The sequence below is a fragment of the Polypterus senegalus genome, chromosome 3 (genome assembly GCF_016835505.1).
Source record: "Polypterus senegalus isolate Bchr_013 chromosome 3, ASM1683550v1, whole genome shotgun sequence".
Classification (NCBI taxonomy): Eukaryota; Metazoa; Chordata; class Cladistia; order Polypteriformes; family Polypteridae; genus Polypterus; species Polypterus senegalus.
The window spans coordinates 250,616,468-250,638,237 of NC_053156.1; the positions used below are offsets into that span (position 1 = coordinate 250,616,468).

Here is a 21,770-nt window from a genome sequence, read left to right on the forward strand (position 1 = left end):
AAATTCACAGGCCTTACACTGAAGCATGCAATATCAATAGAAATATGTCTCATTTAAGCTACCTCAGAACATTTCAAAGTGAAGTTGGTTTAGTAGGCTACAATGTAGAGATACTGTAAATAACTGCTTTGTTGCTGCTTTATACCTGTTATTAGCAAAAAAGAAAGCCTTTGTTAGGGTTTTCCTACATTACAGTATTTGAGTAATAAGAGGCATTTTTTGCAGTACCTAAACTAAAGTGCTTCAGAGTACTGGACTGTTGTCAGAGCCAAAAAGCCACATTTTTGGTACTGGCAAAGTGCAGCAAAAGAAAATACAAAATTGATCTTTCAGGCTTTTACTATACTGTAACATAATATTCTTAAATCCATCCATTTTCTAACCCGCTGAATCCGAATAGTGTCACAGGAGTCTGCTGGAGCCAATCCCAGCCAACACAGGGCACAAGGCAGGAACCAATCCTGGGCAGGGTGCCAACCCACGGCAGGACACACACAAACACACCAAGCACACACTAGGGCCAATTTAGAATCTCCAATCCACCTAACCTGCATGTCTTTGGATTGTGGGAGGAAACCGGAGCGCCCAGAGGAAACCCACGCAGACACGGGAGAACATGCAAACTCCCGCAGGGAGGACCCGGGAAGTGAACCCGGGTCTCCTAACTGCGAGGCAGCAGCGCTACCACTGCGCCACCGTGCCGCCCATTCTTAAATCCACTTATTGCAATTCAGTCATTGAGTGCCCGACTCAATCTCAAAAGCACTGGACAATGGGCATGAACCGAACACTAAATTAAGCCCTTTTATTTGGATTTTTGAGGAAAAACTGGAGTACCTACAGAAACACCCATGCTTACACAGAGAAAAACTTGCAAACTTCATATATTCAATATCCAAGTGCTGAGTTGGAGCCCAGGACAATCACTGCACCACCCTCATAGATATATGGAGTTAAGTCATTTACTTGTATGGCACATTGAAAAACAACAGGAGTTGACACAAAGTGCTCTCCATTTAAAAAGAGTTAAATAACAAATACTACTTAGAGAGCAAGAATTTATAAATAAAATCACATAGTAGAATAAAAAATATAGAAATAAAATAACCTGGGGCGGCATGGTGGTGCAGTGGGTAGGGGTGCTGCCTCGCAGTTAAGAGACCTGGGTTCGCTTCCCGGGTCCTCCCTGTGTGGAGTTTGCATGTTCTCCCCTTGTCTACGTGGGTTTCCTCCCACAATCCAAAGACATGCAGGTTAGGTGCATTGGCGATTCTAAATTGTCCCTAGTGTGTGGTGTGTGTGGGTGTGTGCCCTGCAATGGGCTAGCACCCTGCCTGGGCTTTGTCTCCTAGCTTGCTCCCTGTGTTGGCTTGGATTGGCTCCAGCAGACCCCTGTGACCCTGTAGTTAGGATATAGTGGTTTGGATAATGAATGGATGGAAAATAACCTGAAAACATACATACAAAAAGTAAGAAAATAAAAGTAAAATTAAACTAAATGTAATAAATAAACAATAGATTAAAAAGAAGATTTAAAATGAAATTAAAAGTAACATATTAGTGGACTAACAAGAACTCTAGGAGAACCTCAAACTGAAATGAAAGGAAGAGAAAAAAGGTGATTCTTTAATTTAGATTTAAATTCTTCAATAGTACAGCAGGACTTAATATTGAGCAGAAGACTGTTCCAAAGTCAGGGGGCAGCTACAGAAGGTGAATGAGGAACTGAGAGAAGATGTTTTGAGCCTAAGTGACCCGGGGGCTGGATACGGAAATTCCAGATCTGAAATGTACTGAGGGCTAATCCATTAAGTGCTTTAAAAACAAATAGCAAAATTTTAAAATCAATTTTTATTTAACAGGCAACCAGTGCAAATTAGCTAGAATAGAAGTGATATGCTGTTTTTTCTTTTTTCCAATTAAAAGTCTTGCAGCTGCATTCTGAACCATTTGAAGTCTAGAAAGTATTGAACAGGACATCCCTACATACAGGGAATTGCAGTAGTCAAGTCGAGAGGTGATAAAAGCAAGGATAAGTATTTTCTTAAGAGATAAAATCGGCTTTAACTTAACTATAGTTCTAAGATGACAAAAGCTGCCCTTTACAACACTGCTGAATTGTTTATTAAAATTCAGTGAAGCATCCAAAAACACACCAAGGTTTTTAACCTCATTATGCAAATTTACAGATAGTCAACCAAACATGCTGCTAAAGCTAATGACAGAGTTTGTGTTTGAGGGGGGCAAATATAATTACTTCAGTTTTGTTTTCATTTAGTTGAAAGAAGTTCCTTGCCATCCAGCATTTAATATCATCTAAGCAATTAAAAAGGTTCTGCAGAAAGCAGGTGCTATCAGTTGTAACTGGTATGTAAACATTAATGTCATCTGTATAACAATGATACAAAAAATCTTATTTTTTGAAGCTAGAGCCAAGGGGTAGATGTATAGTGAGAATAAAAGGGGCCCTAAAATCGAACCTTACAGAAAGACATGATTAATGGAAATGGTGGGAGAAGAACAGTTACCTATTCTGACAGAGAATCTCCTTTCTCTCAGGCAGGAGGTAAACCATTTTAACACTGGGCCCTGCAGACCAACTTCTGCCTCCAAGCATTTTAAAAGAATATCATGATTGATTGTCAATAATAACCAAACAGTAACCCTACTAACTAAAAACAGCTAATAAAAAAAATCCTTTAACCAGCACTATTCACTTTGGTAACTTTTTGATGCAGTTATACTCTTTTTCTTCCCTCCAGATTTTGTTTATAAAGTGGTTCATTTTAGTTTTATTTTCTGTTCTCAGTGTCACAGGTAATCTAGATTTTAAAATAATGTTGCTTTTCTTAATTGTAGCAAAGTGCTCATACTTACTACAGTAATGTTCTCTGGGAAATGAAAGATGTTTCATGATAAAATGTCAATTCATTTTATAGTAATTATATTGGCTCACTATTAAATAATATGCTTTAATTGAATTTTTGTGTTCAGAAGGGGCCAGCTCCACTATAATCTATGACTTTCCTTTAGATGCTTCCATTTCTTGCTACTCTCCAAATGCATACATATTACCGGTAGCAGCATGCAGTAAATATTTGATTGGGAAGAGTTGAGATACTTTGTAAGATGCTAAAAATTATATCATTTGGAAATATTTGGAAAATGTGTTTATTTTAAAATTGTATTCAGTTCATCTGGCGTATTTGCTTTTTGTTCCAATTTCTTAGTTCTTAATGTTTTAATGCCTTTGTCAAGTGTATGGATATCCTGGCACAGGCTTCACATTACAGAGCTGCATATGGTGCTTTGTACTTCATGAGGACAGTCTGACCCAGTTAAAAACTGACTGCTGTATCAAGATGTTTTAGGTATTTCTTGTACTGAAGGGTGGCACAACAGAGAGAGCAATATACAGAAAGCATGTTGTTTGGCTTATGTCTTTGTTGCCTGATGATTCCGTTATGAGTGCCAGAATAAAGCAATATTTTCTAACTTTTAAATATCTTGACTCTTAAAGTTACTGTCAATGATTATGATGGCAATATGTGAATTTTAATTCAACATTTACTATTGTAATTAGTATGTAATGCTCTGTGTAAGAACATATTCTTTTGAATAATAATATTTCCATTAATAATGTAATACTTTACAAAGTTCCATCCATCCTTTGATTTACTGAACCACTTAACCCAGTTTTAGGGCTTCAGGAACTTGGGCCTATGTCAGTATCATCAGGCGTAAGGCAGAAAGTAACCACATATGGTCCATCAGGCTATTACAGGGCTTAGGTACAAGTGCCAATACTGACCCAATTTAGGGCATCATATTACTCCTGATACATGCATATGGGAGGAAAAGTAGAGTATGCTGAGAGCGAAACCCTTCAAGTTGACATGCAAATTGAACACAAATTGTGACTGAGTAGTGAAAAAGTACAGTTCCTTCGGAAAGTATTTAGACCCCTTCACTTTTTTCATATTTTGCTATATTGCAAGACCATGCTAAACTCATTTAAATTATTATTTCCTCACATGAAGCAACGCTTCATACTTCATAATGACAAAGGGAAAAATTGATTTTAAAATTATTGCCAATATCTCAAAGACTGAAATATCACATTAACACAAGTATTCAGACCCTTTGTTCTGTCACTTGAAATAAGGCTCAGGTGCATCCCATTCTAATGATCATCGTTGAGATGTTCTCAATTCAATTGATTGGACATGGTTAGGAAAGGCACACACCTGCCTCTAAAATGTTCCACAGATAACAATGTGTGTCGGAGCAAAAAAAGCCATGAGCTTAAAGAAATTGCCTGTATAGCTTAGAGGCAGGATTGTGTCAAGGATATCGAAAAGGATGAAAAAATGTCTGCAGCATTAAAAGTTCCTGAGAGCTTAGTGGCGTCCATGATTCTTAAATGGAAAAAGTTTGGAACAACCACAACTCTCCCTAGAGCTACAATCGTGGAAAAGAGAAGCAGAATAACGTCATACAATAGTTGAAAATTCCATCTATCCATTATCCAACCTACAGGGTCACAGGGATCTGCTGGAGCCAATCCCAGGGTGCAAGGCAGTAAACAAACCCCAGGTAGGGCGCCAGCCAACCGCAGGGCACACACACACACACACACCCACTAGGGACAACTTATAATCGCCAATGCACCTAACCTGCATGTCTTTGGACTGTGGGAGGAAACCGGAGTACCCGGTGGAAACCCACGCAGACACGGGGAGAACATGCAAACTCCACGCAGGGAGCGAACCCGGGTCTTCTAATGGCGAAGAAGCAGCGCTACCCACTGCGCCACCGCCCTAGTTGAAATATCCCCTTGAAAAAGTTTAATGTGATGTAATAGTTTCTGTTAGGAGCTTTCAAACTGCATTTTAGTACTGTGCCCTATAGTGATTTTCATTAACATACTGAATTAATTAGGTAGCATTTCTATGCATAATATCAATTCCTTCTTTGATTTCACATGTCTGTCAGCCCTTTAGGAATGAACTTAGTAATCCACAGCAGTGTGAATATTACTTCTTTACAAAAAATTCAGTAACTGTATACTTTTGTAATTTAGATTAGATAGAACTTTATTTGCCACCAGGGGGAATTTTGGCTTTTTACAGAAGCTCAATAAATAAATAAATATGTACATAAGTAAGTAAATAAATAAATATACAAACACAATTTGGTCTGAACAAAGAAGAAAATTAAAAAGAAAGAAAACTTCTGACTTGTCTGTCACAGTCCTAGTAAGGCATCATGCAGATATATTGATATCCTAAATGAGCCCCAGTAGCATTTCTTGACACACTTCTGCTGGATAATGTCCAGTAAGTGTTAGTGTGTCTGAGAGATGATGTGCAGCATTGTTCATAAACTAGGAAACAAATAAATCCATTCTATTGTTTAATTTTTCTATATTATTCTAATTGAATGTTTATTGAGTTTGACTTTAGCTGTTTCATAACTGTGTTTTAAGTGTTATTAGACCATTTGCACCCCACATCAAGTAAATTTTCAAATATTTGACCATCATAAACAATGTCATACTTATTAATTCAGTCATTTGTTTTAAAATACTCATGCATGCACAACAACAGATCATGTGGTTCTATGAATTTCAGACAGTTACTGTGTTTTCAAAACTGGATCTTTTTAAAGTGACAGTAATAACCCATATAAAGAAAGAGAATGCCCTTTAATTAATAAATTGGCTACCAGAAAAGCAGCTGTAGAGTTACGTTAAGAGAGTGCTGACAACCTTTTTTTCAAAGTACAATAATATCAGCATTTCATATTTTTATACCAACTTTAGTGTGTATTTGTGGCAGAGCATATTTTCTTAGGTAGATTGTCCCCTTTTACTTATACAGTATATGCTTCCTTTGACAGCCATTTTTTTAAAACCTGCCTTTATGTTGACAGTAATGCATACCATCGATACTATATATTCTGTAACAAAGGAATCTTATTTGAGTAGAAGTTACTGTAAAAAATACTCTGATAAAACTAGACTTGTTTTTTTTTCTTACTTTGAACCTGTTTTATAGAAAATGGAAGGATGGATGAGTGCATGGATGGATGAATGGATGGACTGATATATTGGGCTTATGGAAAACCATCAATTTCCAATTTCAAATAGGCCCTAATGTAGTATGGATGTAATTAAATAAATCTATTTAATGGGTTTTGAGAAAATATTGCATAAACTAACATATCACTAATATTATATTCAATTTTTTTCTTTGAAGATGCATCTCTTAAAATTATTTTTATTTATTTTTTTGAGGAAGATGGGAAATTCATATGCCGGGCAGCCAAAAACAACACGCTTTGAAGAAGTATTGCATAACTCCATTGAGGCTTCTCTTCGTTCAAGCAACTTAGTTCCCAGACCAGTCTTCTCTCAGCTATATCTGGAAGCCGAACAGAAAAGCCTACCTCATGAAGGTACAGTATGAGTCAATTTGGTGTGACTAACCACTATCTGTTTTTTTTTGTTTCATTCTTGCTTCACAATATTTTACTTTATTTTTCAATGCTTCTCTGCCATTTACTTGTACACATTTTTCAATATGCTTTATGTGTTTATAAAAATAAGCAGAAATCAATTTACATTTAAATTGCATAACTAAAAAAAAGAGCCAGACTGAAGACAAACAAAATGAGTAACTCTAGAACTGCAAGAGCTTAATGATAAAATTAGATTTGGCTTTTAAATACATATGCATGGTGTTACATAGAAATTATTTTTTGTGTGAAATGTTACTGAAATACAAAGCAAGGGGAGCATAAATCATTCTGACAGGAATTACAATAAAGTAAAACCCATGCTCGGCGATCACCCTTCATCATACCACCCCAAAATGCAACCCATCCCAACCCCGCTACATTAAAATTGGTAGCTATGACAAAAGAATAATGGAGCCCATGAGGACCAGTAAGTGAGGAAATAGCACAACATTGATCCCATTATGAAGAAGAAGAGCTTAAAGATTAGGGATGTGGCCAAGATCATAGTGCATCAATGCTCGGTCCAGAAAAGATAAAAATTACAAATAAAATTTCACTGCATGTGCTCTTCAATGTAATGTTTATTTTGCAATAAATTAATGCATTCTCAAAACTTCTGTATGTTTTTTGTATAGTTATGATGTTTGAAGTATATAATGTTTGAATCGATGCATTTGCATTCAGTCAACCTTATATTCAGAACACCTTGGCCATTGTCCTTGTAAAGTTTTTATGCCCCAAGATCCTTTAAAAAGTTGGTTTGATTGGCTACTTGCAATTGTCCCCATGTTATTGTATGCCATGATGAATGGCATCCCAAGCAGACCTAGACCAGGATCAGCTCCTATCTGAACAATTACAGATTGAAGGATTTCAAAAGCTTTATATGAAAAATTAAACTATAAAAGAGTTTAGTAAGAGTTTTAGTTATTTCTTATGCTTATACTGTTTTGGAGCATAGTCATATCCTTATGATACATTATTTTTTTTTAATTTTATTGATTTTATTGAAATCACACAACATTCCATACAAATAGATCAATTTTACAAGAACATGATTGAAACCAAATCACCCCCACCCCTGAGAAAGAAAGCATGGGTAGCAGAATAAAACTTAAACCTAGTAAAAATAGGTAAATAGATAAATTAATAAATGAATATAGATAAATGGAGAAGAAGAAGCAAATTGGGAGAGAATCCATTTCCTCAGTGTTTAAAAGCTTATTCTATAATGTTATTGATTAGATCCTGCCAGGTTTTGAAAAATTTCTTCACAGATCCTCTAAGTGAAAATTTTATTTTTTCCAAATTCAAATAGTATATAACATCAGTTATCAATTGACTTAAAAGGGGAGAGTTAGGATTCTTCCAGTTTAGCAAGATAAGTCTGCGTTCCAATAGTGTATTGAAGGCAAACACAGTTTGTTTGTCCTTCTCCACTTTAAGCCCATCAGGAAGAACACCAAACACAGCTGTTAGTGGATTAGGAGGGATTGGGACACCAAGGCTGTCTGAAAGGCATTTAAAAATTTTGGTCCAAAATGATGTTAATTTGGTGCAGGTCCAGAACATGTGACCCAGTGATGCTGGAACTTGATTGCAGTGTTCGCAGGTTGGATCTTGTCCTGGAAACATTTTGGACAATTTTAAGCGAGACAGATGTACTCGATATATAATTTTGAGTTGAATAATTGTATGCTTTGCGCATATGGAGCTTGAGTGAATTCTCAGCATTGCTATAGTGAGTGATCCTTTTTTTCCGTTGTCCTCTTGGATCTTTGAAAGGGAGGGACTGTAAAATGGTTTTATATATTGCAGAGATGCTGTCTAAGTCCTTGAAACTGAGCAATATTATTTCCAGCACAGAGGGAGATGGGAGGTGAGGAAAATTGGGCAGGTTCTGTTTAACAAAATTTCTGATTTGAAGGTAGTGAAAGAAATGTGTCGCTGGAAAGTTAAATTTACAATGTAATTGTTTGTAGGATGAAAAGACGTTGTCTATGTACAGATCTCTTAAGTGATTTAATCCCAAATGTTTTCCAGACATTAAAAAGTGCATATGTTTGAGAGGGTTGAAAAAGGTGGTTTTAATGCAGATGTGCCACCGATAAAAGATTCTCTATCTTAAAATGCTTCCTGCATTGGTTTCATATTCTGAGTGAGTGAAGCACTATTGGGTTGTTATCATATTGGCGATAACTTGCATTTATTAGGGCGCAAAGCAAGGAATATAAAGAAGTACTGCAGGATTTTATTTACAAACCGGATTCCAAAAAAGTTGGGACACTATACAAATTTTGAATAAAAACTGAATGCAATGATGTGGAGGTGCCAACTTCTAATATTTTATTCAGAATAGAACATAAATCACGGAACAAAAGTTTAAACTGAGAAAATATATCATTTTAAGGGAAAAATATGTTGATTCAGAATTTCATGGTGTCAACAAATCCCAAAAAAGTTGGGACAAGGCCATTTTCACTACTGTGTGGCATCTCCCCTTCTTACAACACTCAACAGACGTCAGGGGACCGAGGAGACCAGTTTCTCAAGTTTAGAAATAGGAATGCTCTCCCATTCTTGTCTAATACAGGCCCCTAACTGTTTAATCGTCTTGGGCCTTCTTTGTCGTACCTTCCTCTTTATGATGCGCCAAATGTTCTCTATAGGTGAAAGATCTGGACTGCAGACTGGCCATTTCAGTACCCGGATCCTTCTCCTACGCAGCCATGATGTTGTGATTGATGCAGAATGTGGTCTGGCATTATCTTGTTGAAAAATGCAGGGTCTTCCCTGAAAGAGATGACGTCTGGATGGGAGCATATGTTGTTCTAGAACCTGAATATATTTTTCTGCATTAATGGTGCCTTTCCAGACATGCAAGCTGCCCATGCCACACGCACTCATGCAACCCCATACCATCAGAGATGCAAGCTTCTGAACTGAGCGTTGATAACAACTTGGGTTGTCCTTGTCCTCTTTGGTCCGGATGACATGGCGTCCCAGATTTCCAAAAAGAACTTCGAATCGTGACTTGTCTGACCACAGAACAGTCTTCCATTTTGCCACACTCCATTTTAAATGATCCCTGGCCCAGTGACAACGCCTGAGCTTGTGGATCTTGCTTAGAAATGGCTTCTTCTTTGCACTGTAGAGTTTCAGCTGGCAACGGCGGATGGCACGGTGGATTGTGTTCACTGACAATGGTTTCTGGAAGTATTCCTGAGCCCATTCTGTGATTTCCTTTACAGTAGCATTCCTGTTTGTGGTGCAGTGTCGTTTAAGGGCCCGGAGATCACGGGCATCCTGTATGGTTTTACGGCCTTGACCCTTACGCACAGAGATTGTTCCAGATTCTCTGAATCTTCGGATGATGTTATGCACAGTTGATGATGATAGATGCAAAGTCTTTGCAATTTTTCGCTGGGTAACACCTTCCTAATATTGCTCCACTATCTTTCTAGACACTGCCACACACCTAATTAGTGTTTATTGGTCTTCCAGCTCTTTGTTATGTTCAAATTTACTTTTTCCAGCCTCTTATTGCTACTTCTCCCAACTTTTTTGGGATTTGTTGACACTGTGATATTTTGAATCAACATATTTTTCCTTTAAAATGATACATTTACTCGGATTAAACGTTTGATCTGTCATCTACGCTCTATTACAAATAAAATATTGACATTTGCCATCTCCACATCATTGCATTCAGTTTTTATTCACAATTTGTTTAGTGTCCCAACTTTTTTGGAATCCGGTTTGTATATTGCAGACCAAACCTGTATATGTTCATCTATTTGTGTCCATGTCCAGGTTTTTATAGTTTGTATGTTTGCTGTCCATGATACATTATTTTAAATTATTTGAATTGCCCATACCTAGACACATAGATTGATAAACATTATTTGGAAGATAGATAGATAGATAGATAGATAGATAGATAGATAGATAGATAGATAGATAGATAGATGATTGCTGTTTATGTCTCTAAGATAACATAACATTATTCTGTCCTGACCATTATTTCATTGTCTTGTATTATAATTACCAGTGTCAGCAGTGTCAGTGAAAGTGCAGAGAAAAAATTCAGATAAAGGCAGAACTGGGAAAAGGGTTAAACTTTAACTGCAAAATTAAAAAAAATAAGCAGGTCTCTGTCCACAGTACCAAGTTAATACAGCAATTCAATAATTAATGTAGGATGTACAGTACATACTACTGTATTTTGTTTTTCATTTGTTATGCCTCAGTTATTTGGAATATTTCCAGATCCATAATTTAAAGTAAATGTACATTATCAGTGGTCATTCAGTGGTGTTTATTTGGACTTTTGTAACAGGCAGGCTAGAGAATGAAGAGGACCAGGAGGAGAATGGTTCAGACTCAAACAGCCCTCCAATTCCCTATCAGATGAAAGCTCCTCCAGAAGGCTGTTGCACCACAGATGGTCTGTATCAGGAACACAAGCGGGATGCATTGACAGATTTATACAACACACTGTCACTTTAATAGATGAACCGCCATTTTCATTTTACAGCTTTCACTCTGCTTCTTTAGTAGTGTTTATTTTCTCATTTAACTTGCATTACAGTTTGTCAAATTGTGTTTGTGTGTCAGTTTTAAATAATAAAGTTAGGCTTTGACCAGTTTATGTTGAAAGAAATGGCGGGACTATAACATTGTTTTAAACCTGTTCTGTTCTTTGGGGTTCCCTTGTTTTAATCTAATGAGAAATTTGGTAGACTGGGCAGCACGGTGGCGCAGTGGTAGCGCTGCTGCCTCGCAGTAAGTTGACCTGGGTTCGCTTCTCGGGTTTGCGTGTTCTCCCCGTGTCTGTGTGGCTTTCCTTCAGGTGCTCCAGTTTCCTCCCACAGTCCAAAGACATGCAGGCTAGGTGCATTGGCCATCCTAAATTGTCCCTAGTATGTGCATGCCCTGTGGTGGGCTGGTGCCTTTCCCAGGGTTTGTTTCCTGCCTTGCACCCTGGGATTGGCTCCAGCAGATCCCTGTAGTTAACATATAGTGAGATGGATAGTGGTAGACTTTTTAATTTAATTTGAACTGCTATAGTAATAGGTATCCACCTTTACATATATAGTTACTTATTGGTTATGACAGGGAAAATAGAAAGACGAGCAAAAATTATGCACTGTTTACTCTCCTCCTTAGTAATTTGTTGATTGCTTTTGACTGACTGACTGACATGCCAGACTAAAGTGATAGTCGTGTTTTAAACACTTTTACTTGCAACTTCTGCACTGAAACCTTGACAGCTCACCATGATTTCTCTTAAACCATTTGTTGCATCTGGCAGTTGTTAGCCAGCTGGGCAACAAGAACCAATAAAAGTCAAGAATCTCTAAACCTTTAATGAAAATGATTTTTTTTACTTCAATAAACTTCACTTTTTATTCTTCAGCTAACAACGTTTATGACTGATTTATTGAACTCTGCCATCTCAAAGGCATAATTTTATCTATCCACTTCTTATTACCTGACCAAAGGAAACTTATAATATTTACTTCCCCAACTGGAAATCCTTTTATTTCTTTCCCTTGGAATTAACATTAACAGGGTGAATGGGCAAATTTATAATATACTTATTTTATGTTTAAGGATTCTGTCAGTCAGGAAAAGACCTTCGTTTGGCATTCATTTCAAATGAGCAAATTGAAGTAGCACCAGGATTTTTACTTGTTGGTGTGAAATCTCCAAATTTGCCAGATCATCTGCTGGTGTGTGCTGTGGACCGTCGATTTCTTCCTGACGACAGTGGACGAAATGCTCTTTTAGGTAAGTCAATATTAGTTAAAAAATATACTGTATATATCACAATGTATAAAATGTTTTGTATTATGAAAATATATTATTGTGCAATCTTTTATTTTTGCATTTTGGAATTTAAAGAGCACACCAGGTTTCACATCTGAACTCTAATTTAAATGATCAGTGGTCATTAAAAGGACAGCAGTAGGTTTTTTTACATAAAAATATAAAATATAAAAGTTGTAATAACTTCTCATTTTGAAACAGTAAATTAATAAGTAATTCAGATTGCACAGAATGTTTCTGTTTTAAGCAGACAATATTCAAAATTCAAAATTTTAAAAATGTTTACAGTGGACTTTATTGATGATATCTTAAGGATATTTGACCCTTCACTAGTTACCTTGAAGAGCAAGCTTACCAAATTGGAATAAAATCAGTCCACTGGGAACGGACAGACAGATATACATAACACCAAAAATAGGTGGTTTTTCATTTTATGCAAATACAACTAAAAACGTAATATGACTTTTTTTTCAATCTATTTTCTGATCACACTTCTTTCAGTCCAACATCAAAAGGGTCCACAACTAGTCAAATCAGTATTAGGTGAATGCAAGAAACAACCCTGGACAGAGTGGAGATGTAAAATGATTCTGGTAATTAAATGTTAAAAATGACTTTACTAATAACAAGAAAATTGGAAAAACTACTGATATGTGGCAGATTTTACTTGAAAAACCTTGTGCCTTTTCTTGTTTATGCTACCATTAAATTTTACCACACCATGCCATGTACAGAGAAAATTCATAGCACTAGGAGAACCTGATTTGTGAAATGTTGTTCTTTTGAAATATTCTTAATTTCATGTTTTATTTGCCTTGTGGTATTATGATTTAAATTAAACTAAAACACACAATATTTACTAAGGACAAAATAAAGTTAACAAAATAAAACCTGCTGTCTTACTGGGCATGGTTATCCTGGTGTTGAACTTTCTACCACAAAGGATGGCTTTCCCTCCTGAATCATTTGTCAAAAAACCTTTGTTCCATATTTCTTTTATTGCTAAATGGGAAGAGGTAAGTCCCAAGGGGAAAACAAGTTTAAGAAGGGAAAAAGGACTGGGAGAAAAGGTGGGTTTTAGCAGGACTACAAATTTTATGAATTTCTCAAATGAGGAAAGGAAACTTCCAAAACCCTGACCCAAAAGACCAAACTATCAAATACTTTAGTAATTAAGGTAATTTAAGTAATTAAATTAAAGAATCAAAAAATAAGAAGAACATCCCAAAGTCCAATATAACAGAAAATGAGGAACTAAAGTCCAAAACAAAACTAAAAATGGAACAAGAATTAAAATTAATATCAAAAGGGAATGGAAGATTTTGAAAAGAAATAAACAGAAAAAGTCAAAATCAAAGCAAAATACTAGAAACAAGCCAAATCCAAAAATGTAAAGCCAAAATTTGTCAAAACAGAAATTTTAAAAAGACCACAAATGAGACTTGAAAGAGAATTTAGAGGACCAGATGTACAAAGGAAAAGAGTCAAAGCCTCCACAACAGGCCTAACCTATATATATGATACATACACCCCAGGTACTTATTGAAAGGTCTGATCTTTGTGCCTTGGGCTTGAAGTTTAAGAGCCTTATCTCACCACCATCACAAACAACTACAGTACACTTGTAATTGCATTATTAAAGTGCCACTTTATTAGACACCAATCAGCATAGAGAAACAGTACACAATCTATGTGTCCCCCCAATATACTATATGTTTATTTATTACACAAATAAAATATACACTTGATATAAGGATAACACAAAATATTAAAACAATCTGTCAGGTTTCATTATTTGACAACTTGCTAACCACCAAAGTTGTACACCAACCAATCCCTTCTCACTCCTGTTTCTCTCGTTTTCACAACATTGGCTTTTCTTACTCCCTTACCTTAACCCCAACTCTGATCCAGACTCTAGACACATTACTTCTCAGACTTCAGACTATGCACTGGAATCATATGCAGTGTCATGGATGATCTTTCTTTGGCTACTAAAACACCAAACTGTCACTTCTCCAGGCACTTGTTGTGGTTTGTATTCTTCATGAATTTTTTACTTGTTCTTCTGAGCCTATTTTACTGTTCTTTATATGATATTATAGGTTTCTGAGTAACAGAATTAATTTCTAATATTTTTTCTTTCTAAAATGTTTTTAAATAGTTAAGATTTTTTCTATACCATATTATTCATGTTGTTACCACTTTAGTAGTCCTGTTCTTAGGATTCACTCCTGGGAGCCTTTATATTATCAGTTTGCGGGTAACTGAAAGAAATCTCTGTGTATTCATTTTTATGTTGTTTATCAGTGTTACTAGACCCTTTTTTGCTTTGACTTTTGACTTTGATTTTTTAGTTTTTAAATTGATTTTGACAATAGATGGAATGGATTCCTGGTAGCGACCTTTTGGCTACTTTTTCTACTCCTGGTCACCTCCATTAATCTTAGTTTGCTCCTTTCTATAACAGCACCCTTGCATCCTTAATCCCTATGTAGACTATACATTGTTGGGTCTTTAAGACAAGTTGTTTTTTGTCTGGGAAAGGACAACAGGGTTTACTTGTTTCAAGGTCAGGGATCATGTGTTGCCATCTTATGGCGAAGAATGATTGTCCATCCTTTCTTTCCTTAATAGTGTCACATTGTCCAAGTTATTCCAACTTGGAATCATGTCTTGCAATGCAAAAAACAAGCTCTTTTATTTTGTTTAGCAAAAATCTGCCCATGGGGTAGCCAGAATTTACTTGACAAGATTTATTAATATAAGAAATTACCTTAAATTCAAATTTTTTAATAAGTCAATATATTTTACAGTAAAGAGAACAAGATTTTATAGTTTCATATAAAAATGTTCTTCATTTTTTACAGAGTGCTACCTATTGGTGAAGAGATATTTTACCATTCTAATAACATTGTTTGTTCTCACTTTCTCCCTGAGTAGAAGGTCAGACAAACCTGATCCATTCTCGGTCACATGCAGTACTCTCTAAAGTGTACAGAGAATTTCCCCCCAGATGCCTCTCAGTCTCTCTTCCTTGGCATATTCCACACTCTGTCACTGTTTAGCCCATGCAGTATCCTTACTCTCTTCTTTGCCAAATTGTTTTGGCCTTAGCAATTCCTTGAGAGTTGGGCAACACTTCACAAGAGGCTTAAATGGCCTCTGCAAGTAGGAATAATCTTTGCAGCAATACTAAACCTTTTCTAAACTGGGGACTGAAACAGATGAAACACAAATTATAAAGGAGAATTTGCTTTAAATTTAGGAAAAACAACTGTAAAGGATAGACAGAGGCACTTTCTTCAACTCTTTCAAAAATATGAATTTAGTTAGGGGGCCACTTTGAAAAACGGCTTAGCAGCAGTAATAGTATTTGTAACAGCAGGTGGGTGTAGGAAATGGAACACTGTTTTATATACAGCTTACAAGCTGCAGGTCACTTTAACCTTGCCTGCCTCATGGTGATATCCAATACTGCATAGCTGCAAGAAGTAAAAAAATAGGTGGTATTTTAAGCTGAAATACAGAGATGAGTGTGTTGTTTTAATTGGAAATAAAGTTATAAATGTAGATGGTCACTGGTTTTAGTGCAAAGAATATTTTCAGAACTAGCTGAGTTCAAACATGTAGTTTTACAGGGATCATAGTTTTTTATTTAATGTAAAATACATGCAACTAACAAATTATTTAAATCTGCTGTTATTTTGCCCTTTTTACACTCTCTTCTTGTCATCCTAAATAAGGGCAGAATTGTGAAAGAAGAGCTTCTGTTGTATCCATCTGTGTTCATATTCTAAAAAAGACATTGCTACCTGAGTTCCCACAGCTTTCCAACCAATGAAACATAGCAATGAAAATGGATCCAAGTAATTAAAAGAGATTAAGAAATACATTTTTTAAATGCTGTGGTTACTCTTATGTTTATGTTTTACCTGAAACAATGTTGGTGTCATACTGGCACACAAATCAGCTTTTGAAAGAACAAATACCCATCTCTGAGTTTGTGTCTGCACAGATGGAAAATGGCATAGCAGGTCCCTTCTCAATGGAACACCTGTGTGCAACAGAAACTGCTCCTTGTTTAAATACAAACCTTAACATAACTGCAGTGTAATTGAATTCTTTTTTTTTCTGACTAATGATATGAACCATAAGTTTAAATTCTAAATGTATATGCGTTACAGAAACTTAATACCTCATATACAAAAAGAATGACAAAACATTTTAAATTGATATAAGGAAACATAGATCAAATAGTTATTTTATAGGGTTACAGTCAACTGTGTATTCATTATTACATTATACTGACATCTGTCAAACCGGAGTGAGCTAACATTAAATATAAAAAACAGGTTAGTTGCATCTGTTAGCAAACTGATGTAAACAATGTTAACAAGCTGTTTTGTAGTGATTTTCAACAATATATAATATATTGCAAAAATGATTATTGGAAGTGAAAGTAGGGAAGAGGAATAAATGTGTTGGGGCTAATCAACAGGAAGAAAATGTACCCCTCCATGTATCACTTCTGAATTAGGTGAAAAGTGGTATCTGGGTTTATTTGCAGATATGCCTGCTATAGAAGGAACTGGACAAAATTAGGAAAGGAGAGGCTTTAAGGTGGAAGTAAACTTAACAGAGAGATTTGATTGGCCAAAGTAGGCTCATCAGGGCTATTACTTATAAAAAATATTTTGGATTTAAGAATGAAAATATGCATACATAATTTTTAAAACCTTTATTCTCTGATGCCTTTATTTCAATACTAGCAAAATACCCGCGCTTCGCAGCGGAGAAGTAGTGTGTTAAAGAAGCAATGAAAAGAAAGGGAAACATTTTGAAAATAACGTAACATGATTGTCAATGTAATTGTTTTGTCACTGTTGTGAGTGATGAGTGTTGTTGTCATATATATATATATATATATATATATATATATATATATATATATTTACACACACACACATAAACATATATATATATACATATCTATACATATACACATATATACATACATATATATCTACATATATACACACACATATATACACACATATACATACATACACACACACATATATAAACATATATATACATATACATACATATCTACATATATACATATATACACACACAGCTATTTCGTATCAGTGCAATACGCTGTTTGTTAAAACGGTTGACTCCCGCTCTTACGTGCAATAAAAAATCAAATCATTCAGTTGTCTTTGCTCATATGTCATTTTAGAGCTGGACGCCTGGCATCTTTTTGGCCACAAGTTCGTTTCTGTTTGGTGTGAGGTTCTGTGTTGTGGAGATTCTCAGGATGGATTGCAGGTGCTCATCAGTGAGGCGACTCCTGTGTGCTGTTTTGTTAGTCTTTATCACTGAGAAGAGCTTCTCACACAGATATGTGCTACCAAACATGCACAAGGTTCGAGCCGCATGTAGACGGACTTTTTTTGTTCTTCAAAGTCACCAAAGCGCATGCAAACTCAGTGCGCAATAACTCTAGTAAGCGGTAAGTGTTAGGCAAGGCAGCTGAAGCGCTGCATTATGGGATCTGTAGTTTATTGTGTTACCAGCGCTTCATATACCGGGCTTTAATAACAATAATACAGTATATAAAATGATCTCGGGGCGGATATAATTACGCCGGGCGGATGTGGCCCGCGCCCTTGAGTTTGACACATATGGACTAAATAGAACTTGAAAAGATATATTTTTCAAATGTGATCGCGCAATTCAGATAGAGTTGACGCAAGACTACAGCCTGCATGCCTCAATGAGTCATCCTCCCTCGCTCTTACTTTTTACCGTTCATCTAATGAATACACTGAGTATGGCTTTACCAAAACAATCATTGATGGCGAATAAAGTATCCATTATTCGAGTATGTAGAGCGGGATATATATATATACATATATATATACCCGCGTATCGCAGCGAGAAGTAGTGTGTTAAAAAGGTAGAAAAGAAAAGGGAACATTTTAAAAATAACGTAACATGACTGTCAATATACAGTATTTGTTTTGTGAGTGTTACTGAGTGTTGCTGTCATCAAGGATTTGATTATCATTATTTCTTTCAATCAGGTTCGTATTTGTAGGATGTGTTGTGTTCAAGTTACATTCCGTGTTTGTCAATCGTTGTAAAGATGACAGGTTTCATTCATCGATTCGTTTCTTACTGCATCAATAAACAGCTCGTCTTCTTCTTTATCTGAGACCTGACACACTGCATGCACGGGTTTTTACACTGTCTTCCTTTAGCGGGACATTGACTTTTTCCACCGTGTGCTTTGTTTCCACAGTAGCTGCATTTATGAATATGCTTATCAGACGCTTCATATTTTTGCTGCCTTTTCAATTGTGTAATTCGGTTTTGTTCAGCTCTTTGGAACTGTTGCTTTTATCTGTGCACTGCGCCAGTTCACGTGAGCCACTCGGTGTACTTGCATCGAAGGTTCCCAGCTGTGCTGGTGCCATCTCGTGCTATGTCCATGGCTGTATTTAATGTTACCTTAGTCCTGGCACTTAAAACTTTCTCTCGCAGTTTCGCTGAGTTTGTGTCAAACACCACCCTGACCATCTCATCTTCCTCTCCATAAGCACAGTCCTTCACCCGTGAATATTTACCCGTGGCAGTTTGCTATTGGATTGCCGCTGACGGACGGCCTTATATGGGCAGGCACTAAATTACAAACGCCAGCGCAGCCTGTCTATGAACTTAATTTAAAGTGTAGGTTTACATCGTGCTTTGTTTCAAGTAGCAGAACTCATGAATATGGTTGTATATGTCACTCGCTCGCTTCTTATTGTTTCGCTGCCTTCTCAATTATATAATGCATGTTTTCTTGAGCGCTTTTTTGAGGTCTTCCTGGTTTTCTATGTACTGCGTGATTACGTGGGAGGCGTGATGATGTCACACGAAACTCCGCCCCCACGGCGTTGAAGCTCATCTCCATTACAGTAAATGGAGAAAACTGCTTCCAGTTATGACCATTACGCGTAGAATTTCGATATAAAACCTGCCCAACTTTTGTAAGGAAGCTGTAAGGAATGAACCTGCCAAATTTCAGCCTTCCACCCACACGGGAAGTTGGAGAATTAGTGATGAGTCAGTGAGTGAGTGAGTGAGTGAGTGAGTGAGTGAGTGAGGGCTTTGCCTTTTATTAGTATAGATGAGAGCTTTCAACTGTATCCACATTTATATTATTTATATTCTATATGTTCTATATATATATATATATACACTCGCCTAAAGGATTATTAGGAACACCATACTAATACGGTGTTTGACCCCCTTTCGCCTTCAGAACTGCCTTAATTCTACGTGCCATTGATTCAATAAGGTGCTGAAAGCATTCTTTAGAAATGTTGGCCCATATTGATAGGATAGCATCTTGCAGTTGATGGAGATTTGTGGGATGCACATCCAGGGCACAAAGCTCCGTTCCACCACATCCCAAAGATGCTCTATTGGGTTGAGATCTGGTGACTGTGGGGGCCATTTTAGTACAGTGAACTCATTGTCATGTACAAGAAACCAATTTGAAATGATTCGAGCTTTGTGACATGGTGCATTATCCTGCTGGAAGTAGCCATCAGAGGATGGGTACATGGTGGTCATGAAGGGATGGACATGGTCAGAAACAATGCTCAGGTAGCCCGTGGCATTTAAATGATGCCCAATAGGCACTAAGGGGCCTAAAATGTGCCAAGAAAACATCCCCCACACCATTACACCACCACCACCAGCCTGCACAGTGGTAACAAGGCATGATGGATCCATGTTGTCATTCTGTTTACGCCAAATTCTGACTCTACCATTTGAATGTCTCAACAGAAATCGAGACTCATCAGACCAGGCAACATTTTTCCAGTCTTCAACTGTCCAATTTTGGTGAGCTCGTGCCAATTGTAGCCTCTTTTTCCTATTTGTAGTGGAGATGAGTAGTACCCGGTGGGGTCTTCTGCTGTTGTAGCCCATCCGCCTCAAGGTTGTGCTTGTTGTGGCTTCACAAATGCTTTGCTGCATACCTCGGTTGTAACGAGTGGTTATTTCAGTCAAAGTTGCTCTTCTATCAGCTTGAATCAGTCGGCCCATTCTCCTCTGACCTCTAGCATCAACAAGGCATTTTCGCCCACAGGACTGCCGCATACTGGATGTTTTTCACACCATTCTTTGTAAACCCTAGAAATGGTTGTGCGTGAAAATCCCAGTAACTGAGCAGATTGTGAAATACTCAGACCGGCCCGTCTGGCACCAACAACCATGCCACGCTCAAAATTGCTTAAATCACCTTTCTTTCCCATTCTGACATTCAGTTTGGAGTTCAGGAGATTGTCTTGACCAGGACCACACCCCTAAATGCATTGAAGCAACTGCCTTGTGATTGGTTGATTAGATAATTGCATTAATCAGAAATTGAACAGGTGTTCCTAATAATCCTTTAGGTGAGTGTATATATATATATATATATATATATTACAGTCACAGTATCCTGTCAATGTGCGAATGTGAAAAAACACTTCAAACTCCATCTGGTTTCCACCCTGAAACAACCATACACAGACCATAGTAATCAACCTCATACAATGTAACCTCGGGTCACGAACTTCTCGGACCACGTACAGATCAAGGTACAACCAAAAAGTTCACCAAACTTTTGCATCTGTTCACGACCACACACTCAGGTCACGAACAAGCCAGTTTCCCTTCCAGTTCGTACGTGCAGATGGTTTCTACATGTGTTCGGTCTTTCCCTTTGCATTCTCTGTGCAGCGAGCGAGTGAGAGAGAGAGAGAGAGAGAGTGCGAGAAGGCAGTTAAAGAAGGCAGTAAGGCCGAGAAGGCAGTTAAAGAATGCACCGGGCTTGTTTTTAAAGAGACTGCTTCGAGCATTGTTTTAATCTCGTATTTAATGAAGTCTTTTTTCCATTGGATTTTAACCTCCACTTAACTTCTGTTTTTATGGGATCATTTATTTATTGAAGGATTCTGATAGCACTGCACTTTATTTAATTTGGACTTTTTTTTGATTGTTGTTTTGTTGATTTTAATAAAAGCACTTGGCACTTTTTGCACCATCCGATTGCTCCATTATACAGTAGTGCCTTACTGTCGTGCTCATCGGTAACATTACAGACGGTGATAGGTTTAAGGGCTCCTGGAAGCGAGATGGGACCATGCAGTGAACCCACATCGTCACAGACTTTACCTCAAAACTGTAATCTCCTCTCCACCCAGTTCCTCCTCACTTATTTCATGCCAGAACTTGACTCATGCAAGGTTAGTTTTCTTGGTTGTTTATGGTTAGTTTTTGTATAAATTATGGATTTTTCAAATGTCCATTTTTTTCCCTGTGCTTAAAACTCATTAAAAAGTGTTTACTGAGAGCGGTTTGTAAGGCTA

At 36.9% G+C, this 21,770-nt stretch overlaps 1 protein-coding gene across 2 annotated transcripts in view; it reads left to right on the plus strand.

Moving 5' to 3' along the window:
* greb1 (growth regulating estrogen receptor binding 1) overlaps positions 1-21,770 on the plus strand; it is a 184,012-nt gene that overhangs the window by 51,644 nt on the left and 110,598 nt on the right. Inside the window, exons 2-4 of one of the 2 annotated variants that reach the window (XM_039748922.1) lie at positions 6,303-6,459; positions 10,862-10,969; positions 12,139-12,315. In XM_039748922.1, coding sequence (XP_039604856.1) covers positions 6,303-6,459; positions 10,862-10,969; positions 12,139-12,315 — 442 coding nt within the window. Of the gene's footprint in view, positions 1-6,302; positions 6,460-10,861; positions 10,970-12,138; positions 12,316-21,770 lie in introns of those variants that run through there. The other variant, XM_039748923.1, reaches the window with a different exon arrangement.